Source organism: Marmota monax, unplaced genomic scaffold (assembly GCF_021218885.2).
Source record: "Marmota monax isolate L192 unplaced genomic scaffold, Marmota_monax_Labrador192_F-V1.1 WCK01_AAM20220418_F8-fsc00011, whole genome shotgun sequence".
Classification (NCBI taxonomy): Eukaryota; Metazoa; Chordata; class Mammalia; order Rodentia; family Sciuridae; genus Marmota; species Marmota monax.
The window spans coordinates 17,439,199-17,464,793 of NW_026693082.1; the positions used below are offsets into that span (position 1 = coordinate 17,439,199).

The 25,595-nt window shown below is 45.0% G+C and overlaps 2 protein-coding genes across 11 annotated transcripts in view; one reads left to right on the forward strand and one right to left on the reverse strand.

Moving 5' to 3' along the window:
- The window catches only part of Ebpl (EBP like), an 84,023-nt gene that overhangs the window by 32,560 nt on the left and 25,868 nt on the right, over nt 1-25,595 (forward strand). The gene's annotated exons all lie outside the window — the stretch shown is intronic.
- Nucleotides 17,714-25,531, reverse strand: Arl11 (ADP ribosylation factor like GTPase 11). 6 transcript variants are annotated; one of them, XM_046454206.2, is made up of 7 exons: nt 23,781-25,531; nt 23,150-23,297; nt 21,800-21,857; nt 20,323-20,408; nt 19,768-19,910; nt 19,176-19,230; nt 17,714-18,713 (listed from the first exon to the last, which is right to left on the reverse strand). In XM_046454206.2, the coding sequence occupies exon 7, from the start codon at nt 18,521-18,523 to the stop codon at nt 17,933-17,935; it is 591 nt and encodes a 196-aa protein (XP_046310162.1). In that variant the 5' UTR covers nt 18,524-18,713; nt 19,176-19,230; nt 19,768-19,910; nt 20,323-20,408; nt 21,800-21,857; nt 23,150-23,297; nt 23,781-25,531; the 3' UTR covers nt 17,714-17,932. The 6 variants fall into 6 exon arrangements, with proteins under 6 accessions (XP_046310162.1, XP_058438543.1, XP_058438542.1 ...); XM_058582560.1 differs by having other exon boundaries at nt 23,166-23,297; nt 23,649-25,531; XM_058582559.1 differs by having other exon boundaries at nt 20,323-20,476; nt 23,166-23,297; nt 23,649-25,531.

Here is a 25,595-nt window from a genome sequence, read left to right on the forward strand (position 1 = left end):
AAGAGATTTTAAAAAGGAAGGTTTCTCAAAGCAGATAGAAAGCCATGTGAGCCCTGGATGTGGCCACTACGGCTGTTGAGCCAGCACTTCATGGGGGACCTTGAGATGTCACTGTGGTCTCTCTGTGGGCCAGGACTCCTGCAGAGGCGCTCAGGCCACTGCCTGGGGTGTGCAGCCTCCTACCACACTCGACGCCGAGTGGAAGGGCTCTGAGAAGTTGTGGCAGTCCCTGATACTCCAAATTCTGAGTCTTCCTCATTTTGCTACCAGGGACGGTATACAGAGCCCTGGAGTGACTATCCACAGAAGTATATAAAGAGATCATGGTCCCTGGAGCCACCCATCCACAGAGGTTCAGATGCTGCCATGGGACCTGGGATAAGTTATTGAACCTCCCTGGGCCTTGTCTCTAAAATTAGAGCACAAACTTCCAGAGTTTGAGGGATTAGATGAGATAATACAATTTCAGCCCTAGACCTGTGTGTGGCACAGAGAGGTCCATCGAGATCCCCCCACACACCCAGCAGCTGGCTTCCGTCTCTGGTCTGTGAGCTCATGTTCTGCTTTTTTGCCCTTGTGAATTTTGGCTTCTGTTTTGTTTGTTTAAATCCCTTTGTCATCTCTCTGGTGAGGTTTGGGGAGACCATACAATTAGATGTATGTATGGATTTCACAACATTAAGCCACAAGTCTCAACGACTTTCTTTGTTCCTCCTAAAGACCTCCCAGGGTCGGTATGCAGAGCCCTGGAGTGACTATCCGCACTTCAGAGTCAGGTCTGCCCCCAGCTCCTGAGTTACCTAGAAGCTGCCTGAGGAGTGCCCAGGATGACCCTGTTGGCCGAATGTTCTCCGAGCTTCTTTCCAAATCCTGAGTCATCATCGGCTAAGAGGAAGGAAGGGCCACAACATTTGTGTAAGAACCTTGTGACCCAGGCTGTGGCAGAGCAAAACAACCGCAGGCCTCTGCCGGCTGCCTGGACTCTGACTCCTGGGAATCATGTGATTGCCCCAGAGTCTGTGATCCTATCTTTAACCAGCCAGGAGGGGGGCGTTGCAAAGGACAGTTTGGAAGGCTGGTTTAAAAGAATGCATTCCTCCTCCTCCACGGGGGCGGCCCCCTGGCGTTTTGTGTTGGCAGGTTCTCCTCCTTCCTGGGTCCTGATGCTGTCTGGTTGCCGTGGGGGGGAGCCCCTCTCAGAGTGTGGCTCAGTGGTAGAGGGCTCCCTTAGCATGCTTGAGGCACTGAGTTCGATCCTCAGCACCACATAAATGTAAAATAAAGATGTTGGGTCCATTTAAAGCTAAAAAATAAATATTAAAAAAAAAAGAGTGGCTTTTCCAATGAAAGGCTGAAGCTACTTCTGGCTGTTTGTCCTCGGACGTCAGCACTCACCCTGAACTGTTGTAGTTTGTACTGCCTTTACCCTGGGCATGTCCTACCCCAGCCTCATCCATTCTTCAAATTGGGCTTCCCTGCTCCCAGATCCCCTGAGAGGGTGGGGAAAGAAGCCAGACTCTAATTCTCCACCCACTCCCCAGTTAAAGCAGCACTCCTGGGGGCTGGGGCTGGGGCTCAGCGCTCGCCTAGCAAGGCCTTGGGTTCAATCCTCAGCACCGCATAAAAATAAATAAATAAAATAAAGCTATCGTGTCCAACTACAACTAAAAAGTAAATATATATATATATATATATATATATATATATATATATATATATATATATATATATATATATATCAAGGTCAACCTCAGCAACTTTAGTGAGACCCTGTCTAAAACATAAAACTTAAAAGGGCTGGAGATGTAGCTGAGTGGTAGAGCACCCTGGGTTCAGTTCCCAGTATCATAAGAGAAAGGGGAAAAAAAGTCATTAAGTATCACTATAAAATTTGAAACAACCTGATATCTTGGTTTTGTTTTAGTTGTAGTTTATTTATTGTCTTTCCCTACATTAGATTATGAGCACCATAAGAACTTGTCTATTTTGTTCATAACTAACCATATATATATATATTTTAAAAGCAGTACTCCTGGGCCAGCTAGGTGGTTCTGTGACCCCTCGGTTAGCTCTTGGCCCTTCCAAGCATCTGGGGAAGGTGGCAGTCCCCCACACAGTAGTCCTGGCTGTGGGCAATGAGAGCAGTTTGGCCCACGTTCATTATGACCTCAGACACAGTGGCCATGTCCTGCCCCTCTCCATTGGGCAGCATCCCCTGCGTATTTCTCAGTTCTTCTGAACTTTTAGCTTTGCTAAACCTCACTTCAGAAGATCCTGAGAATCTAGTGTCACATTGGAGTTGAAATGGGGCTGGGTGTGGTGGTGTGTGGCAATAATGCCAGCTGCTCAGGAAGCTGAGGCAGAGAGATTGCAAATTCCAGGCCAGCCTGGGCAGTTAGTGAGACACCCCCCATCCCCCACACCCCCTAAAAAAATAAATGCATACATTAAAATGTAAATATATAAATTGCTTAACATTTGCAAAGCCCTGGGTTCAATACCCTGTACCCAAAAAAAAAAATCGTAATTGACTGTTGATTCCCACTATTCTTCTAGGGATGTTTTTCTTTTAAAAACTGAAGTCCAAGGAATGAATACTGTAATTGTAGAATTTTAGAAAGGAGCTGAGGATGAAATTGAATTCCCAGTTTCCTGAAATCCTTTCTTTTCAGTTTAATAGCTTTTGCAAGAAGAAAGAGGGTTCATCTGAAATGCATGGAGATGTTAATGCTGGGCTTCCAAGTACTCAGATTGAAAGAACTCTGGTCTAGGGCCAGAGAGAAGTACAGGCAGGGATAGAGGAGAGGGGAGAGCCAGGCATGGGGCTCACAACTGTAATCCTAGCAGCTCATAGGAGGCTGAGGCAGCTAGATCATGAGTTCAAAGCCAGCCTCAGCAACTCAGTAAGACCTTGACCCTAAATAAAATATTTTTTAAAGGGTGGTGAATGTGACTCAATGGGTAAGCACCCCTGGATTCAATCCCTGGCAACCCCCTAAAAAACATTATGGTGGGGGTTGGCTGGAAGCTAAGAGTCCAGCAGGTTCCAGAATGCTTGAGTACAGTCTTGGACTCTGCTCTCTGAGCCCCACCCCCACTCTTTTTACCAGTTGGGTTCTAGAGAATTTCAAGGGTGGGTGAAGAGATCTGCAAGAAGAGCCTGGGCCCCCAGAATTCAATACATACATTTGTATCTCCTTCATCTGTGTTTCTCTTGTACATAGCTGGGTAGTTTGTACATAGTAGGTGCTCAAGAAATACAAGTTGGCAAGTGGATATTATCTCAATTCTCACAAGAACCTTTTTGGGAGACAGTAACCTTCAATTACCTTCCATTATTCCAGTTCTACAGATAAGGCAGCTTGGCTAAATAATTTGCTCAAAAATACCCAGCTTATGGGGAGCAGGAATGGTGTTCTAGTCAATTCTGATGGACTTCAAGTCCAAACTCTGATCCAATACTCACCTGCATTTAGACAGTATCTATTTGAGCAGAGGGTAAGGTTGTCATCTCCCTCTTGGTAGAAGTTCTTCTGTGGAAGAATTTTTCTCATAAAATCTTTACATTTACATAAATAAATCTTTATATCTTTATATAAAGACCTTTATATCCTTCATCCCTGCATTCTACGTTAAGCCAACATTTTATATCACATGAAACTGAAGCCGGTGGAATTGAAAGAAAAAGCAGAATGAAAATTGCAAAGTGATATAATAGCCTGTTAATAATCTAGAGATCATTTATAATCACGATGCCTTCTTTTGTTTGAAATATTGAAAGATGATTTTATGAGAATTAATTTGTTTAGGTTTGCAATTTCATGCTTGAGGTGGTCTATAAAAATATCCATGGACCCCAGGTTGGAGACAAGAGGGAAGACTCACTATCAGGTTTTAGTTTGAGACCTGAGGCAGAACAATGCTGTTTCTGAAGGAGAATTTTCAATGTGTGATCTGTAGCTGCGCAGCCAAATTTCCTTGTGGGTGTACACATCAGAGGAATGGAAATCAAGACAAAAGGTGAAAATTAAAAAAAAAAAATTGTAATTGTGCTGTAGGGACAAACGAGGCAAGGCACCAAAGAGAGCAGGAAACAGTTTTATTTGGCTGCAGCCAGGTTCAGAGGGCACAGCCTTTGCTGTAATCAATTAATCCCCTGAACCCCGAGTTCAGGGAGTTTCAGAGTTTTACACCCAGCATATAAGGGGAGGGGCTCAGAAGTTCACAGTCTGCAGAAGTTCACATAAAAGCAGCTTTTTCTTTCACTGTTCTGGGCAAGTTAACTCTTCAAGGACAACACCTGAGAAGGGGAGAGCTGCTTCTCCCCTTTCTTTCTTCCCCCTGCCAGCTGTTACCATGGAGCCCATTTGTAACTTATCTTAAAAATGTAGACATCTCTGTGAAGCCCAGCTCAAGGCCAGAGGCCTTGTTTGCACATTTCTTCAAAGTACTATACTGGATACGTTTGGGAAAAACTAGTAAGGGGGTGTTCAGCACCTGGAGTGCTGGTATCTTCTTAGCCAGTGACCAAGTAAACAGGGTGACATGAAAATAGGAAGTTTATCTACAATGGACTCTTTTGCTGACAGTCTTAAAATCAGCCATGGTGAAGAGGGCTTTTCTGTGGAGAAATGGTGTGCCACTTCAATTCCCCCCTTTAATGATGCTCCCCATAATTTAGTCCTTTAAATTTAAGAGCATCATTACCATTATCTTGGCTTAAAGCCTTATATAATGCCAAAATCTTAGTTGTTGTCATCCTTTCAACAGCAGCTTCTGCAGTGGACCCAATAGTTTTAATGCACAGTGGAGCCAAACATGGGAACAATGAACAGGCTAACAGCAGAATATCCAATACACCAGTTAAGCTTTTAAATCTACCAAGAGTTGAAAACCATCTCCCAAAAGCATGATTGGGACCCAAACTTTAATGCGCTTCTAGTGTGAACTAACACATGTGCTAGTTCTCTTGTGTTGTTGGCTGTATTCTTAACTGCTTGTCTATTGTCATCCATTTGGATGCAACAATCTGAGCTGTTGAACTCTCCACATATATTTTTTCCTCAGCCAGTAAGTAATCTAAATGCCAAGTGGTTTTGATAGTTAACCACTCGCATCTGGTCTGTTGTGTGGCTAGGAGGTCAAAGGCTGTGGCAGTCTGATTAATAATAATTTCTAGTACAGCTTGCAAGTGAATAATTCTGTTTAACACGTAAATAGGAGTTCTATAATTCCAGCTGCCATTATGTGCCCAGGTATCTGGAGCATAAGTGGCAATAATCCTCTGGGGTGGCCAGTTACCTTCACCCCAAGATTGGTGACCTCCTAAATTAAGTTTCTTTCCAACGGACTTCTTTTTTCTTTCCAAACAGTCATCCATCTATAGCATTCCTCAGATGGGACAGGTCCTAAATATATGTTTTACCACCTCTTAGTTATAGTAGATTGTCTTGACACATGGTTCACATGATCTCCGTGGTTGGAATAGGAGAAAGGCAGACTCTCTTATGGTTATCAAAGGAAACCAAACTAAATAAAGACTAACATTTTGGTTAGCATAGGTTAAACAGCATAAATTAACAAAGCCAAACTAATAACACCAAACAAATCCTAGAAAACATATATAAGCAAGATAAAAAGTATAAGTGAAATTTTGTTACCCAGAGTCCAGTCAGTAGGAGTTACTGTTATCAAACCAGTAGCAAAAACCAAACAGAGAATTACATATATATCTAGAAGCAAGGGGTGGAAATGCATTATAGTATAAGAACTATCTTAGAGGTTGAAGGAGTTTATTAGTCCTGGTGGGAGGTTTATCCTTCACTGTGTAAGGATCAGCCAGTCCCTCCTGTGTGGCTGAAACAGAGCCATAGTCTCCTCAAGCTTCGGCCGTGTGTAGACCAGTCAGCTTCCGGAGTGACTGGAGCAGGGCTGTTGTCCTTCTGATCCTCAAGCTTCTCCAGTGCTCCTTTTTCTTCAGGATGGTCAGCTTCGAGGGCGTAGCAGCATCTGGAGAGCACTCCCAGTCCTCGGCTGCAGGCGTGAGTCTGGTGTAGTGAATCCAGGGACCCATCTCTGCAAACTTGACTGCAGTTGGGGTGGATAAAATAACAGTGAAAGGGCCCTTCCAATGAAGTTTAGGGGTTAAATATTTCATTCTTTGACCCAGAATCAATCTCCAGGCTTGAAGGAGTGTGCACCTGGGTCAAATTTACTGACAATCTTTCTCTAACCCATTGGTTGAGAACCTGTAAAGTTTTCCCTAAGACCTGAAGCTGTGGACTCAGGGTTAATTTTCCTATCTCTCTTAAGTCTCCCTGTAGTCCCCTAATAAGAGGGGGGGGCCTCCCATATATTATCTCAAAAGAAAAGAATCCAGTCCTAGTGGGAGTGGATCTAATCCACAACAGTGTAATAGGGAGAAGTTCATCCCAATGTAAGTGAGTCTCCTGACACAGCTTACCCAATTGAGCCTTAAAGTCCTGTTCATCCTTTGAACTTTACCAGAACTCTGCAGCCTATTGGCAGTACGTAACTTTCATCTGATATTTACACTCTTGGTCAGTAAACGTATCATTTTTGCCCCAAACTTGGCCCATTGTCTGAACCAATAGTTACTGGGACACCAAATTTAGGAATAATTTCCCAGAGAAGCATCCTAGTATTTCCCTAGCCTTTTCAGTGCTGGTGGGAAAGGCTTCTATCCATCAGAGTATAAACACAGAAAAACCAAAAGTTATATAGCCCCGTGAGCTTGGTAGTTCAGTGAAATTTACTTCCAAGTCTTTAAAAGGTGCTTCTCCTATAGTTTGGATTCCTAGTGAAAGCTTTGGCCCCTGTCAAGAATTGTTGTGAGCACAAACCTCATATTGTTTGCAGATCATCCAGATGATGCTTGTGAGCCGGGGGTCATAGAAATGTTGACTCAGAACTGTCTCAAGTGCTGTATGTCCAACATGTTTTCCTGTGAAACTGTCTGATAAAGGCTGTGGCTAGACTATCTGGGATGGCTATTCCGGACATCAGAAAATCTCCACCATCCACCGGGGAGAAAATTTTCTTGTTCAGTCTTATATCACTTACTTTCATATTGGGAGTGTGTTGGCTCCCATTCTGTTAGCTAGTCGGCCAGGCAGAAGGGCAGCATTTAAACCTGGGTCTGGATTTTCTTCCCGTTTCTTGCAGACAGTTAATTTAGCCTCTCTGTCACTCTCCAGTTGCCCTGAGAAACCACAGTGTTTCCCTTTCGATGAACTTGACAATATATAATCACAACCTTCCTGGGAGCCCACAGTGCATCCAAAAGTTTAAGAATTTCTTGTCCATCCATCATATCCCCCTGAGTTTTTTCTCCTGAGTTAATTAGCCTACATAAGGCCCTATGAACATGAAGGGTAGCGAACACTTATTTTGAGTCTATGTGAATATCCACACAGACTCCTGTTGTCAACTGAGGTGCTCGAGTCAAAGCAATAAGTTTTACTTTTCGTGCGAAGTTCCCTGAGGCAGAGGTTCTGCCTCGACAGTAGAGTCCAGAGTGACCATTGCATATCCAGCAAAACATACCCCATCTTTAATAAAACTGCTTCTATGTGTGAAGTACTCTGCATCAAGAGGCTGGTCTGTTAGGTCTGATCTGCTGGAGAACACTTCATCCATGACCTCAACACATTTGTGATCAGGTTTTCCAGGTCCAATGGGCAGCAAAGTTGCTGGGTTTAGAGTTCTGAGGACCTCAACGTGGATACGTGGGTTTTCACATAACATGCCCTGATATTTGGCCATTCTTTTATTAGTCAACCAATAGTGTCCTTTATATTTTAACAATGTCAAAATTGAATGAGGAACTCTGACAACCAGTTCTTGTCCCATAGCCAGTGTATCAGCTTCCAACACCAGAAGAGCTGTGGCTGCAAGGGCCCGTAAAAAAGGTGGCCAGCCCTGGGCTACAGGGTCTAGCTGTTTGGACAAATAGGCCACTAGATGTTGCCATGTCCCCAGCATCTGAGTCAAAACTCCTGCAGCCACTCCAGACAGATCATGGACATACAGAAAGAAAGGCTTTGTGAGGTCAGGGAGCCCTAATCCAGGTGCACTGGTGAGTGCTTGTTTAATGTCCTCAAAGGCCTTTTGCTTAGTTGATCCCCATATAAGAGGATCCCATTTTCCCCCTTTGTGGCTTCATAGAGGGCTTTTGTCATAACTGAAAGTTGGGGATCCATACATATCTGAACCCAGTAACCAACCCCCAAGAATTCTCTATTGTGATGTTTTTTTTTCTTATAAACATTTGGACCATTGTCTTTGTACTAGTGAGACTCCCCTTTGAGTGAACTTTGGGTTTATTCTCCTCTTTATCTTTCTTGTCTGTCTGTCTTTGAGTCTCTGGCATACTTCTCAGTAAAGACCTCTAGGATTATAATTTTTGGCAAATGGCTCTCTGAGCCTGTCCCACAAAGGCTGCATTGATCACCTGTTGCTTGCGCCTGTGCATTTCTTCACAGACAAACTTGCATTGCGGCTGCAATGTTTGTATGGTGCCCCTCTTCCCCCGGGCACCTCTGGGCAGGGAGAGGGGCGGCAGCGGCGGTGGCCTGGACATTTAGCTCTGAGTCAGTTGGGCCCATCTCTTTTGATCATTGCTGCCAGTTTCATAGGGCAGAGGGGCCTTAGGCAGATGTGGGGCCCAGAGAAATGGTCAGGGCTATGGAGGGTTCGAGAGGGAGATGCTGGAGCAGCGGGAGGCTTATCTGGGCTCTGTTTGTCTGAGATGTGCTCGGCTTAGGCTGGGGCTCGGGGCTGGCTCCGACTCCTTCTAACTCTTGGGCACAGACAGTGTGTTTTGTTCTCTTTTTTCTATTTTTTTAGACTTTCTCTGATGGCTTCTTGACATCTCTTTGTCTTTAGACCTTCTTCTTTGTTGGGGCCCCATCCTAGGTCTGGATAATGGGCTGCATCAGATCAGGCATGGCCCAGGGTTTCTCCGTGTAGGAGGGAGGAGGATTTTTCCAGCTTATGAGCTCAATGGTGGAGAAAGGCTGGCCACAAAACTGCCTTGTCTCCCTCAGGTGTTTCCCTCTGGTCAATGTGGGCAGGTCCTTTAGTCCCTTGCAGGGGCATCTAGAGAGTTCTCATCTGAGTTGTGGCTCTAGTCTTGGGACAAATCTCCCACCTTCATCTTGGGAGGTGAAAGAGTCTTTGGTCCTAGGAAGCCTTTGGCTCTGAGGACATCACAGAGGAAGGAATAGCCAGTACTGGGGGGCCATCATTTGTTGCCTCTGAGGACAAGAGGGCTAGGGGACAGTCTGTTGTCCCAGTGGTCTTGGCAAAGTTGGTCCTGGGTCCTCTTCTGGCTCATGGGGAAAACTGTTTTCTGTCCTGTCTTTCCTAGTCAGGTTTTCTGCTTAGCTGCTTTCCGCTGGGTCTTAGAGACCACTAGGCTCCTGGCTAACATCAGCTTGGACTGTCCATCTAGACAGGCTCTCAACCAAGGGGATTGTTTCTGAACTATCTCTTGCCAGCAATCAATATAAGAGAATTGGTCAGGGGTTCCAAATCAAATCTCAGCAATGACTCTCTCATCTAAAGATCCTTCTGGTGGCCAGCCCACATCTTGGATGAGCCACTCTAATTCCCAGAGTATGCAACCTTTGTGGAGTGAGTCTCACCCCACAGTTACCAGGAAAACCTTCCTAAAGGATTCTAACACACATGTCAGAAGGCTCAGTTTCCTTAGGTGCCTCCCATGTTCCACCCTGCATCGGTGTCCCACACTTAGAACAAAACACACTTAGGACAAGACTCGCTTCGTCCATCTCCTGCCGCTCCCCTCGCAGGGACTTAGGGCCCTCCTAGCCTTGCAGGTCGGTATCAAGCCCCGACCTGGAGCTTTCACCTGGACATTGGTTGGTGAAATTCCGCCATAGACTGTATGAGGTGCCATGGAACCACGGATCAGGACTCTGCACTCACTTAGGCCCTCGGGTTGGGTCGGAACCCTTCCCTTTGTCCATCTCATTCACACACTTTCACACACTTTCACACAGACATGGCCAGGACAAATTTCTATCCCGCCCAAATTCCAAACCAAACAAAATGGGAATCACAGTGTCCCCTCTGCTCACTGACCCCGAACAGAGACTACTCGGGCGACTCCCCAGTCCGTTTCAGCTCCAACCACTTTGGAGGGTACTCGGGACCCAACAGAGGGTGATCAAGCCTCTCTTCCACCCGCTTAGGCCTCGAAGGGGAAGTCAGGTGGGCTGCGAAACCAAATGGACCAGGTCCTACCTGTTCAGCTGGGCGGTGCTCCAAAACCCTAATTCTGGTTCCTGTTGTCTCTGGGTTACATTGTGCTCCAGGGTGGCAGCCCCAGGGAGCTGGGTGAGTCCATCCTCCTTCAGGCCAAGAGTGGCCTGGGCTTGCCAAGGGGACCGCTCGCTGTCCCCCATCGCCCCAGGGAAGCTGGTCCCGAGAGACAAGAGAGGTAGAATAGCCTTCCTTACCTCCTCTGTCCCATCTGGGTCGCCAAAAATGTTGTAAGGACAAACGAGGCAAGGCACCAAAGATAGCAGGAAACAGTTTTATTTGGCTGCAGCCAGGTTCAGAGGGCACAGCCTTTGCTATAATCAATTAATCCCCTGAACCCCGAGTTCAGGGAGTTTCAGAGTTTTATACTCAGTGTGTAAGGGGAGGGGCTCAGAAGTTCACAGTCTGCAGAAGTTCACATAAAAGCAGCTTTTTCTTTCACTGTTCTGGACACGTTAACTCTTCAAGGACAACACCTGAGAAGGGGAGAGCTGCTTCTCCCCTTTCTTTCCTCCCTCTGCCAGCTGTTACCATGGAGCCCATTTGTAACTTATCTTAAAATGTAGACATCTCTGTGAAGCCCAGCTCAAGGCCAGAGGCCTTGTTTGCACATTTCTTCAAAGTACTATACTAGATATGTTTGTGAAAACTAGTAAGGGGGTGTCCTGCACCTGGAGTGCTGGTATCTTCTCGGCCAGTGGCCAAGTAAACAGGGCGACATGAAAATAGGAAGTTTATCTACATTGGACTCTTTTGCTGACAGTCTTAAAATCAGCCATGGTGAAGAGGGCTTTTCTGTGGAGAAAAGGGGGTGCCTCTTCAATTGTAGATAGACACAATACCTTTATTTTATTTATATGTGGTGCTGAGGATCGAACCCAGTGTCTCACACGTGCCAGGCAAGCCTTCTACTACTAAGCCACAACCCCAGCCCAAAAAACTTATTATTTTTTTTTTCTAAAATTGTTCTGTTTTTCTGGCGTGGCTGCTTTTATGAGTCATGTAGGTAGGAAATTCAGGGATGGCATGTCAAAGTCCTCTTGGTGAGTTCAGGGCCATCACGTGTTGGTAATCGTGCCAGTAGAAGTGCCAACGGTCATGGCAAACACATGCTCATCCTTCTTAATTAAGTGCCCTCCAAAAACCATCTCGAGATACCCTTTGTTCACTAGGATGCTATTTTACTAATCATGGGTGTAACTTAAATCTCCTGGAGCCAAGCAGTGGAATCTGGGAAGTAGATACAATTTAAAACAAAATTTCCACCAAGCCAGAAAACCTCTCCATGGAGGTAGAAGGGAAAGAAGATTGTTTTATTATTGAGTGAGAATGTTCATGACCCTAAGAGGTTGCAAAGACAGGCAGATGCTGTCACTCCAGGCAAACATTGATGGGCCAGTCTCCTCCCCCAGCAAGAGGACTTGCCGACACCATTTGTCACGTGGGGTTCACCCTAGACTCACCTGGTAAATGAGGTCACCATCTGTTAGCTAATTAGCTTTATCCAAAGGAAAAGCAACCCTCTCTTATCTTTAAGGGGGGGAGGTAGTTTTCCAACTTGAAGTGTAGGCTCCCCTCTCCCCCTCAAAGAGAAGGGAGCTGTTTCCTTTGATGACTGCATTTCAAAGGGATGGCTCCTGAAAAAGACATTCCTGAGCTTTTTTTGGCTTAAAAAAAAGTGTATACATCTCAAAGAGACAGGAAAGCATTTAAAATTGCAAGCCCCCTTAAGTTAATGCTCTAAAAAAAAAAAAAAAAAGGGAAGGGCAGTGAAGTCTCCTTTATTTTCAATAGGGAGCATCAACCCTCCTTTTATTCTCTCTTTCTCCCTCTCTCTGCAGTACTGGGGTTGGAACACAGGGTCTTGCTCAGGCTGGGCAAGTGCTCTACCACCAAGCCACACCCCCAGGCCCTTCCATCTCTTCTTTTAATTTGTTTTTGCTTTTACAGATCCAAGAAAGTGGCAGCAAAGGTCAACATGTGCCAAGGCAAAAGCCATGTGCCTAACAATCTTGTCATTCCTGTTAGTCTTCCAGTCTGGCTATAGGTCCCCACTTAACCGCCCTCTCTCCTACCCAGATCAAAAGTCAGGATGTTCTAGAAAAACGTACATGTGACTTTTTGTTGCAAAGGGTGCCTGAAGTAGAGATTGGTGCTGCCATTTTGGCTCTTACGTCGATGAACCTCTTGGTGTTCTCAATCTTGGATTTTATTCTGGACAGTTTAGAGGACCTAGGGACTCCCTACCATGACACCCAGTTCCCTGGCTTTAATTATTTACTTGTTCTTCATCCAAGTATTTCATGAGCAACTCATTATCTCGCATTATTCTAGGCTTTTTTAAAAAAATATCTTTTTAGTTGTAGATGGATACCATACCTTTATTTATTTGTTTTTACTTTTATGTGGTGTTGAGGATCGAACCCAGTGCCTCACACATGCTAGGCAAGTGCTCTACCACAGAGCCAGCCCCTTACCATCCTCATATATCACTTGTTGAACAGCCCGGTTGAGACACTGAGAACAGTCAGCACCACAGGACTTGTTCAGGGGGAGGATAGACATAGGTTGGAATATGCAGGCCAGATTTTCTGGTGATGTAAGATCTGGGGATTCTGAAATAGTGGGTGGGATCTGTCGAGGAGGTACAGACAGGCAAACAACATAAGCCTATGGAAGGCCAGGTGTGAGGCTTCCTAAAATTGTGTGCCCTGCAGAACTGCTGCCAATACTACCATCACTCTAAGGACTGACTTCCCCACCCCAGCCCCCAACATGGTAGCTTGACACGTCATAGCATACATACAGAGGACATTAGAAACCCCAAGAGAAGGGCTGGGTACAGTGGCTCATGCCTATAATCCTAGCAACTTGGGAGGCTAAGGCAGGAGGATTGCAAGTTCAAGGTTGGCCTCAGCAACTTAGTGAGAACCTGTCTCAAAAAAAAAAAAAAAAAGCCTGGAGATGTAGCTCAGTGTTAAAGGTCCCCTGGGTTCAATCCCAGTACTGCAAAAAAAAAAAAAAAAAAAAAAAGATATTCCAAGAGGGTGCACATGGCCTGCCCTCACCAGTTGATGAGTGGAAGGCTGGCAGAGCTGCCCTTGGACTCTCAGACCTACCTTTCATCTTCGTCCAGAGAACGGTATAATTAATAGCCTAGAACCGCAGACTAGGTAATGCTATGTGGGTGACTGGACATTCAGTCCCTCTAAGCAGTGGTGGACCAGCAGGGAGCTATGGTAAACCTGCCGGGGCGTGGTTATTATATTTTGCTATTATTGTTCTTTTCCAGAAATTTTATCTGAAGGGAATTATGAAAGGAGACTCCCTGGGGTTTATTAGGACCAAGAGCATCTGTCTGCCTTCTAGGACTGCGGGTTTCAGGGAAGCGCTCAGTACTCAGAGCTACCCACTGGCCCTCCTGCAAGCCGCACACATGGGGGACTAGCATGGGGTGTCTTGAGGTCAGGGAGGAGACTGACCTGGGTAACGTAGAGGCAGTGTCAAAGACCAGGGAAAAGACTGCCCATGGCTTGATGGGGCAGCTGTGATGACCATCTGTGCAGACCAATGGTGTCAATAGGGTGGACCTCCATCAGTAGACACCCCTGGTCTTCCTCTGCCCTGTCTCCCTTCCTTCAGGTTCCCCCTCCTTCCAAACACTGCACAGCTTCTTCCTGGGCACAGAGCTAACAGGTTGCCCTGATGCCAGTATCTGAGAAGGCTCCTGGCCACCCAGCAAAACAAGTTCATGACGTCTAGCCACACAGATTACAGCTTTCCCATTACAAAGTCAGGGTTGTTCAGTAAACTATAGCAAAAAAAAAAAAAAAAATTTAAAATGTCACCAGGCTCAGTGGCACATGCCTATAATCCCAGTGCCTTGGGAGGCTGAGGCAGGAGGATCGTGAGTTCAAAGCCAGCCTCAGCAATTTAGGGAGGATCTAAGCAACTCAGCAAGACCCTCTCTCTAAATAAAATACAAAAAAAGGTCTGGGGATGTGGCTCAGTGGTTAAGTGCCTCTGGGTTTAATCCCCAGTACCAAAAAAAAAAAAAAAAAGTATACCATCTTTGTACAAAAGGAAATCCTCAAGTGAAGGAAATGAAGAGGAAACCCACAGCCAAAGCAGTTAAGTGTAAGCTGAGATTTTAGAGGAGCCAATGGCTCCAGGGCCTGGCTAAGGTTATGACACCTGGGTGGGTGGGAACTGGAGCTGTGGCCTTTGGCTTGCTCTGAGGAGAGAAGATGTTGATCTGAGCTGAGGAGAAAAACAAGAGCACCAAAGAGATGCTTTCCTTAAAAGGAGGTCAGAAAATGCGGCCCACCAGCTCAGGGAAGTTTGAGGAAGCAAATTGTCTGACTTGGGTCATAGATGCAAAGAAAAGATACATATCACCTGTCAGAAATAAACCCTCTGGGACCTGTGGAATGGGTGCTGAGTCCCAATTCTACTACCCATGAGATCCAGAATCCCAAATGGGGAAAACCAACACTATATTTGGTCTAAAACAATTAAAATCTCTGGGATCCAAGAGATGCTAAGGAAAAAACTACTCTGTAGAGACACTGTCACAACCCAGGGCACATGGAAGTCACACAGGAAAAGCAACTCCTACTGAAGATGAGCTCATAATAAAGAAGCGACACATCACATGAGAAAATGAGCCTCCATGAGCAGAAGCCTGCAGTTGCCTCCACAGGTTCTCAGCGTCTCAAGGGGCTCACATTCTGGATGATCTGAAAGAAGCTGTCACCGAATGCAAACCCCACATCTCAAACAGAGCACAGCGGTCGGTCCAGCCCTCCCAGGCTGCACTTCCTGGTGCCCCGGCTGCCTTCTGTTCTCACCTTCTCCGTTCATAGCTTTCCAATCCCTCCTTTCATGCAGGATCAAGGTCTTGAACCATCTCCAAATTCTTCCTCTCTCAACTCCTTCCCTTAAAAATAACTTCAATTTTCTCCTCTCTGCCTCTGCCTCTCTTCTATTCTGCGATGGTCACCCAGCTGGTTTCCCTGCCTTCCCATCTCCCCCTTTTCTCTTTATCTCACCCCCACACCCCCACTAACTTATCCTCCTAAAGGAAACAAAGCTCCATGATTTTTGCATCTCTGAGCCAAACTCCTAAAATATGAAAGTCCAAACAGCCTTCTCAACTTGGACCTTAACTTCCTTTCCAGTTTCATCTCCTATTACAACATCACCTTCTCCCTCCTCACTCCAAGCCCCTGTTTCAGGTACACCATCTTACTTATTCTTCCCGCACCCACCCACCCCATGCTTCTGTGCTGTCTCTTCCCTTTGACTAGAATGTCCACCCCCCGCCCCAGCCCATCTGCTGATGGAAGGCCTTCCCTGCTTAAACCTTCTAGAAGCATGATGTGGAAGAATGCAGGCATCAGGGATAGAACTATTTGGTTTTGAATTCCAGTTGTTTCTAATTATATAAAATGGGAATAATGCCCACTTTGCAGGGAGTGAGAATGAGAGATGATCTCTGTAAGACACCAAGCACAGAGCCTAGCGCCAGCACTAGGTATCTGGAACCAGAGTTCCCTGAGACCTGAGGCCCTATCTCATTCATCTTTTCATCCTTCGTGTCTAATAGAAGAAATGAAGTATGTTGATTGACGAAGAGTAGAAAGAACAAGGCATGCCAAAGCTGGTAGAAGGGAGGAATGTGGGTAAAAGATCTCAGATGTTAGAGGGGACTGAGGTCCAACTTACATTGTGATGCTCCAAAGAGGACAGAGCCATCATCAGGAGCTATAAAAAAGCTGATCTTTTTTTTTTTCTTAGTTTTAGGTGGACACAATACCTTTATTTTATTTTTATGTGGTGCTGAGAATTGAACCCAGTGCCTCACGCATGCTAGGCAAGCGCACTACCACTTGAGCCACATCCCCAGCCCCGAAAGCTGATCTTTTTTGCAAGGTGATGTTACTGAAGATTGAACCCAAGGGCACTTTTACCACTCTGCTACATGCCCAGTTTTATTTGTTTGTTTGTTTATTTATTCATTTGAGACAAGATCTTGCTAAGTGGCTGAGACTGGCCTCAAACTTGGATCCTCCTGCCTCAGTTTCCCAAATCTCTGGGATTACAGGTGTGTGCCAACATGCCTGGCTAGGAAGCTAATTTTAATGCAGGATCCAAGGACCATCTAACATTTAGGCTGTTTCATTTGAGAACAGATGTCAAATGCATACTTCTTGCCATTAAAAAACTCAGATAACAGAATGCATTCTGGGATCGGATGAAGGATAAAGCCAGATTATTGATCCTTTACTTCTGGGAATCACAGATGTCTTTGAAATTCTGACAAAAGTTATGGTTTTCCTAGAAAAATGGCCCAAAGCATAACATTTTGCAAATAAGCTCAAGACTTTTGTGGATCCCAGGTAACAGACACCTGAAAAATCCTTTTAGAATACTGTGTTCAACTTTCCATTTTACTATCCGTCAAAGGGGGAAGGCACTGCAGTCATCCCTATTTTCAGAATTCATAATTCCTCTAAAGCACTTGGTTCACATCTAAAAGCTCCTTTGTCTTTTTTTTTTTTTTTTTTTTTGAACTGGAGATTGAACCCAGGTGTGCTTAACCACTGACATCCTCAGACCCTTCCTGCCAACCCCCACTTTTTTTTTTTGAGGCAAGGTCTTGCTGAGTTGCTTAGGGCCTCACTAAGCTGAGGTTGGCTTTGAACTTGAGATCCTCCTGCCTCAGCCTCCCAGGCAGCTGGAATCACAGGCGTGCACCACCATGCTCCATTGTCTTTTACCACAAATTAAGCACTCTACATAGTTTTTTTTTTCAAGTTGTAGATGGACACAATACCTTTATTTTTTTATTTTTTTATGGGGTGCAGGGATCAAACCCAGTGCCTCATACATGCTCAGCAAGTGCTCTACCACTGTGCCACAACTCCAGCCCCCTAGTTTTTATTTAATGAATGAAACAATTGATCTGATCTTTAAGGAAAGACTATGTGTTACAAGAAGGAGAAAAGAGAAGGAAAAAAGAAGAAAATACATAATGGGATTTTGAAAAAGATCTACACAGGATGATAAAGGGTAGAAATGGTTTAATCTGGGTCAGAAAGATGAGTGAATTCTGGAAGCCCTTAACTCACAGCTGCTTGCTCAGGGCTGGGGGCCCCAGTGAACTTCTATAATGCAGAATCTGTGGCAGCCAACCCACCTGCTCTGGCTACTTGTACCAAGAAGGATAGTGGCACATACCCAGAGGCCATCAGGGAAAATCACTCATAATGACCGCAAATGTGTCCAGATGATTCTCAAATTTGATCTTGAAACCTCTCCCTTTTATTGAACTTACATCTCCCTTTATGTGACCACTTGTTGCTCCATTCACACTTGATAATGAGCTATTCAATGAAACATGTTGACGGTTTTCTTTTTTTTATTAGAGTACCATTATTCAAAGAACAAAATTGTTATTCAAAGATTTTTCAACATAAATACCACTGAAAATGAGTCCCGAGAAGAAAGTATCCCGTCTGAGAATAGAAAGACTTCTGGTTTGATAAACGGAGCTGAAGTGGCTCCAGGATTAGCTGGTTCTTCCGGCTCACAGGAGCCAAGATAAGCTGCTCTGGCCTGGTCAGGATTTCTTGTGGTCCCTGTGCCCGGCCCCACCGCCTCTGAGCTGGAGACACAGGCGGCTGCGGGATTTCAGCAGAGCCTGCAGGCTCTTCCAGGCCTCGGGCAGCCCCTGGCCAGTGAGGGCGCTGCAGGCCCGGAGATCCCAGCCGCGGTCTGCGAAGCACTCCAGGCCCAGCCTCTTTCTGATCTCCCGCAGGGGGAGGGCATCCGGGGCCTCCTGCTTATTGGCCAGCACCAAGAAAGGGACCCCAGTCATGTTGGGGTCCTTCAGGACTTCTTTGAGCTCACCCACAGCCTCAGGCAAGCGGGCTTCATCAGTGCTGTCCAGCACGTACACGAGCACCTCAGTGCCTTCCAGATAGTCCTTCCAGCTTGCCCTGAGCTGAGCCTGGCCCCCAACGTCCCAGAGGATCACTGACTTATGCCCAGGAGCCTCGAGAGGCTCCACGTTGAAACCTATGGTGGGCAGGGTCTCCACTTCCTGGTGGCCCTTCAGTTTGTACAGGAGGGTGGTCTTGCCGGCCCCGTCGAGGCCCATCATCATCACCTGGGCTTCTGCCTTGTGACTTCTGAAATTCACAGACCCCATGGTGGCCACTGCTAAGTCCCAGCGCGAAAGGCTTTATATTTTCTGAAGGAATACAAACCCCCACAGGCACCGAGATGAGCTTCTGCTCTACAGGAGGACCAAGGTTGAAAGGGCCAGGAAGTGAGGGAGCGTGGGTCCCCACCAGCTGGCTGATGGCTGGGGCCTGCTTCAGAGGAGAGTGTGAGGCCTCCTAGAAGACACAAAACGTGGGCTCACGTTCCTCAGTAGTTAGAGCAAAGAGGGGGAAATGGAGTTCCACTTAGACCTAGTTCAGTCGAAATTACAGAAAGAGGATTTCAATGTCTGCTAGTCTGTGGCCTCTGACCTCTCTGCTTCCTTTAAGCCTAAACCCGGAAGTGACAGCTCTGTGGTTTCCTTGCAAGGTAAAGAGGCCCTGCTAGGCCTGCGTCTTCCTCTACCTTGGACACCCCCACCCCACAGGCCCAGCACGGTCCTGTCAATAGTGACTATTTATAACCACTATCTGGGGGCAAATTTGTGACTCTGCTGCCAACTGGTTTCCTCCACTGACTCACCCAGGCAAATGCCCTCCAGAACACTTCACCTGTTTTTAGAAGAACTCACACAAAGATAGAAGACCTGTCCCTGAGTTAGGAGAAACATGGGTAGGATAGGAAAAGGGACATCTCACCTCTGAGAGGGTGTATTAGTGGCCTTGGAGGAAAATAAGATGCCTCTCTTCACTCCTGCGAAAGGGAGAAGAGTGAAAATTAAAATTACCTCAGTGTTATCTTTAGATGGCAGCAGAATGTTCCTCCTCTGGGGCTCTCTTCTACCATGGAGCTGCTGTCTGCTGGTCAGGCATGTCCCAAGAATGAGACATGAAGGAAGTGCTGTGGCTATTGCAATTTCTCCTTTTTCTGCTTCCTTTCCCTACTGGGGACATGCCACAGAGATGTCTGCAGCTCTTCAGCTCTTAGTGGAATCAGGCCCAGCCACAAATAATGTTTCACAGCAACTCAGATCCTATGCCTGAAAAAGTCTGTAGGTTCAGCTGCCTTCCTATTTATTTATTTATTTGTTTGTTTATTTTTGTGGCTCTGAAGATTGAACCCAGGGACTCATACATACTAGGCAAGTGTTCTACCACTGAGCTACACCCCCACCCCTTTTCAAAATTTTACTTTATTTTGAGACAGAGTCTAAGTTGCCCAGGCTGGCCTCAAACTTTGCAATGTCCTGCCTCAGCCTCCTGGATAGCTAGGATGAGGGAGGTGTCCTACCAGGCCAGGCTTCAGCTGCCTGCTCTTGCTCTTCCCCTCATAGTCCTGTGATCTCAGGGAGGGTTCTGAAAGTCAGACCTTCTTCTTCCAGGATATGCATCAATGTTTTTCTGGTACCTGGAGATTCTTCTATTTGCTTGGGACTGTAGAAGTTGTCAGAATCAAAAGGAGTCACTATTGTCAAGACTTAACCATAAATAAATAAATACATAAATAGACAAAGAAGACAGAATGTCTTATCAGACATTTATGCTTAAATATCTGAGAAGAAATACACACACACACACACACACACACCACTACCACCACCACCAACAACAACAACAAAAAACTGCCAGAACCACAAATTCACACACACACACACACACACACACACCCAAAAAATCTTCCAGAACCACAACCTTACACAAAAAATACTTCTGCAAGGACAGATCTACCCAGCAACTGCCTACTTAATCTTTGACACCATCCTTGTTATTGGTTCTTGCAAGTTTTCTTATTTCAAAATATTTTATGTAATCCTCTGCATTTTTGCCTTTAAAAACTTCTCCTTACCTCAACTTGCTTGAGTAAGCACATGTTCCCATTGCAATGATCAGCTATTCCCAAATAAATATTGGTATACTTTGAAGAAGGTCTTCCTGTGGACAGAGTTGGAGAAGCTTTTTCTTGTCATCTGTGTTTACAGAACCATACAAGCTTTAAAGTGCTGCGCAAAGAAAAAAAAATAGGTACTGAAGGTAAATCACAGAAATTAAAAGGTAACATTAATGTGGTGGAACTGTAGGTGATTAAAATTGTCGCTTGGTTTTTTTCTTGAGTAGTAACATTATGTCTCCCTTGAATAGTAGATGACACTGCCATGAAATAGAATTTTTAAAAAAAAAAAATCAGTTACTCAGAATCCACTGGGAGAGCAGAACCACACTCCAAAGATTCCACATAGACAGCCTACAGGGTGTTGGGAGGCCTCTTTGTGGCACTGATCTTGGAGTCTTAGGGAGGTTCTACCCTCCAGGGGCTAGACAGGCATTCAGAGGGAGGAGCTGGGAACACTGCCATGGAGATCAGGCCTCCCCAGGTGTGAAGGAGCTTTCCTGAGACCAAGATCCTACGTTAGGCAAGGAAGATGAATGCTAGAAAAGCAGTGGTTACTTTGACTCCAGTTGTTCCCAAAAGCCTGTGTGGCCTGAGTTCCTGTGTAGACCCAGACCTCAATCCCTTTAGCCCAACAAGGGTGGACACCCCCATCTGGGGAGCCTGGGGAGGGCTGCTTCCCTGGGGAGACAACATGGAGCCCAGAATAACAGTGGGCCTTGATCTTGGACCACCTGGGGGATACATCTGGCCTTCGCTACTTACTAGCTGTGTCACCTCAAGCATGTTCCTGAGTTTCTCTAAGCCTCACCTTCTTACTTTATAAAATGGGATTAATGGCTGTAACAGTAATACCTAACTTGAGGGTTATTGGGAGGATTAAGTAAGTTAAAGCACAAGTACTGAGCCCAAAACCTGGCACTTGGCCCTGGGATGGTACTATTCAAGAAGGAACAGACAGCCATCAAAATCAGAGTGTGGCTGGTACATGTGGAGTGTGATCACCTTTGAGGGCTTGTGACTGCGGCTTCCAGACCTGGAAAAAGAAAGAGGTTGGGGAGGGGGGCCGCTGGGGTTGTGGCTCAGTGCTAGAGCGCTCGTCTAGCATGCATGAGGCACTGGGTTCAATCCTCAGCACCAAATAAATGTAAAATAAAGATATTGTGTCCACTTAAACTTAAAAAATAAATATTAAAAAAAAGAAAGAGGGGCTCTGAGGGGCTCACACATATCAGGAAAGACAAGGGTCTTGGGCCCCACCTCTACTGTCCCCAGGGCATCCTAAGAAGGTCCCCGAATAGAGAGCCTCATGGTTCAGAGTATGAATTTATAAACATACTTTTGTCAATTCTTATATGTAGCCAGGCCTTTTGGCCAAGCCATGACCACCCACGACACATGCACAAAGCAGTTTATAATGAAGATTGCTACTTACCACATCTCCAGGGATCTGTTTGGCTCAACATCTGGGGCTGGTTTTCTGTGCAGTCTATCTGGAGGAGAGGAAGGAGGAGCAGGTAGAGGAGCTCACAGGTTATTAACTAAGTCAACTGTGGAAACGATGTCTGAACAGCTTGTTTGGAAATGATGGGAAGTTAGTGGTTTTTTAAGAGATTATTTATCATGGGACAGAACCCACTGATTACTTTTATCTTCTCTATAGATAGGTCCAAAGGAGAAGAGTGCAAGAACAGGAACTTTGTTCCCCTGCAAAGTGGTGGAGAAATGCCCACAAAGTCGTCTTGTTCAGCCTCCTTTTCCTGAGCTTCATAACTGCTTTCACCTTTCTGTTCGTCCTGTGACCACATCTTTCTCTGATCTCTCACTTTCTCAACTTGCAATGCTCAAATTAATGGCTTTTCCCCAAGGACTGGGTCTGTTATTTATTTAAAAAATATTTTTAGCTGTAGTGAGACACAATACCTTTATTTTATTTATTTATTTTTATGCAGTGCTGAGAAAGGAACCCAGGACCTAACATGTTAGGCAGGTGCTCTACCGCTAAGCTACGGTCCCAGCTCATTTTACTTATTTATTTTTTATGATGAGCAGGGTAAATGATTTAAGTTTGAGATGTTTGCGGTTGAGAAATCCAAAATACTTGAGAAATACTAGGATAATGATTATAGTTCATGTTAGAGTAGAATCTTGGGTGACAAATTTTAAACAGTTGTCAGAGATGGGCCACACAAGTCTAGCTGATATAAAGCATTACATTAGCTGTGATGGTGGGTAACTGTGCATAAAAACCTGATCAGTTGTTTATTGCTGTATAACATACTACAAAACATAATGGCTTAAAGCAAAAACAAAAAAAAATATTATTTTCTATTGGGTTTCTTGAATTGCCTAGGATTAGATGGATGCTTCTTTTTTAAAATATTTTTTTTAGTTGTAGATGTCCTCAATACCTTTATTTATTTAATTAATTTATTTATTTTGTGTGGTGCTGAGAATAGAACCCAGTGCCTCACATGTGGTAGGCAAGCACTCTATCACTGAGCTACAACCTCAGCCCCAATGGATATTTCTTTTTTTTTTCTTAAATATTTATTTTTAGTTGTAGTTGGACACAATACTTTTTATATTATTTATTTATTTTCATGTGGTGCTGAGGTTGGAACCCAGAGCCTCACATGTGGTAGGCAAGCGCTCTACTGCTAAACCACAACCTAGCCCAACGGACACTTCTTGATTGGAGCCTTTCATAACCGTATCAGTTGAAAACTGGAACAAGATTTCCAAGGTTGACATGGCTAAACATCCGAGATATTTTTCCACTCACATTGCTGAGAGTTCACCTTGTTTTGACTGGGAGCTCAGTTGGTCTCTCAATGTATCTTGGCATTTTCATCACTTGATAGCTTGGTTCTGAGGATGTTTGTTGGTTTCAGGGGTTCAGTTCAGGATCAGCTGGCTCCATGGTGTTGGGCCTGAGGTAAGACAGAACATCATGGCAGAAGGGTACAGTGGAGAAAAGATAGGCTGCATGGTTTAAGACAACCAGGAAGCAGAGAGAGAACAGACTGTTTCTTTGAAAACTCAGATTTGATTTACTTATATTTCCAGGCTATTCATACAGAATTCAAAAGATACTAAAGGGCATAGTATCAGGGAAGTCCTTCTTACTCCTGTGTTCTAGCCATGAGGGTCCTTTCCTGGAAAACAACCAACGTGGTTGGTTTCTTAGGTATTTTTCCCAGACATAGTCTATGCACATAGAAGCTAATAGGAGGCATCTATTTTTCATGGTCCCCGCCCCCATGCCCCCTGTGGTCACATACTTGGAGGAGTGCAATCTCTTGAATCCCTCTTCTCTCCACCAGAGGTTCTCAACCAAGGGCTGTGTGAGGAATCCATGGAGGAGGGCAGAGGAGTGACAGTGAGCAGCCCTGGGAACCCCCCAACTCTCCTACCTCCAGCAGCTCCCCAGTGAGTGAATGAGGGACAGAGCCAGGCAGAGCACATCAAAGTTATCTTTCAAGGGTACTGCGGAAAGAATTAATGCTCCAGTCATCAAAAAGGCTGAAAAATCTCTGAGAATTTAACTACATCTGTGATTATAATTTCTTAGAAAACCTGTGGAGCCCTGAGACATATATCTGAATTTGGCATGGTTGTACAGGTGCCATGTGGTTATGGATGACTGTTTACAGGTGCTTTTTTTTTCTTGCTTTTTTTTTGTACCAGGGATTGAACTCAGAGCCACTTTACCACTGAGCCACATCCCCAGCCCTATTTTGTATTTTATTTAGAGACGGTCTCACTGAGTTGCTTAGCGCCTTGCTGTTGCTGAGACTGGCTTTGAACTTGTGATCCTCTTATCTCAGCCTCTCAAGCTGCTGGGATTACAGACACGCACCACCATGCTCTGTGACTGTTTACAGGTTTTTATATCTATTGTGAGGTTTTTCCTGGATGGAGAAAGGTGGGGAAAGAGCACAGGTCGACTCAGCTACTTAGCCCAGTGGTTCTCTCAGGCTTAGTAGCTAAAAATACTCACATACTTTGAGAGTATGATTAGAGCAGGCTCCAGGAACTCTGGGGCTGGGGGCAGGGATTCTAGACATCTTATAATGCCCAGAAGAATTCTGCACAAGTGAATGTTTCTTGACTTTTAATTCAACTTTTGAATATCCCAGACATTTATGTGATTAAAAGAAAACACTATTTAATGTATGAAATATGATATGACAAGATCATTGTAATGTTTTGAGCAACCAAAAAAAAATACACAAAACACTATTTAAAAATTACCTGATTCCAACCAGGCATTGTGTTATATACCTGCAATCCAGCAACTCAGGAGACTGAGGCAGGAGGATCCCAAGTTCAAGGCCAGCCTGGGCAATTTAGTAAGACTCTGGCTCAAAATTAAAATAATAAAAAGGACTGGGGGTATAGCTCAGTGGTAAAGCACCACTGGGTTCAAACCCCAGAACAAAAAAAGAAAAGAAAAGGAAGAAAGAAAGAGAGAAAGAGAAAACCTAGTTAGGCACAGTGATGCACACCTGTAATCCTAGTTACCTGGGAGGCTAAGGCAGGAGGATCACAAGTTCAAGGCCAGCCTCAGCAATTTAGCAAGCCCCTAAGCAAAGCCTGTTTCAAAGGGCTGGGGATATAGCTCAGTGGTAAAGTGCCCCGGGTTCATTACCCAGTACCCTTCCCCAAAAAAATCTAATTTTAGAATCAAATGTTATTTTATACCAGTACTAACTATTTTCCACATGATTTTCACATATACTATGCTTTACAGAAATGCACTTAATACATCATCTTAGTCCATTTTCCATTGATATAACAAAATACTTGAGACTGAATAGCTTATAAAATAAAGATGCTTATTTGATTCACATTCCTGGTAGTTGGAGGGTCCCAACAGCATAGCACTGGCATCCTAGTGGGGGTGCCCTGGCTGCCTCACAAGATGGCCAGAGGAGTGGAAAGGGAAATGACTGTGTGTAGTCTTGCTTTATAACAACCTTTTCTTTTCTTTTTTTTTTTTTGATTTAATTAGTTACACATGACAGTACAATGACCTTAACATATCATACATTTGAATCAGATGGGATATAATTTCTCATTTTTCTGTGTGTACAGGTTGCAGAATCACATTGGTCATGCAGTCACGTATATACACACAGCAATAATAATGTCTATTTTATTCTACTGTCCCTCCTTTCCCCCTTCCCCTCCCCTCCCTTCTCATCACTTCTCTCTACCTAATCCAG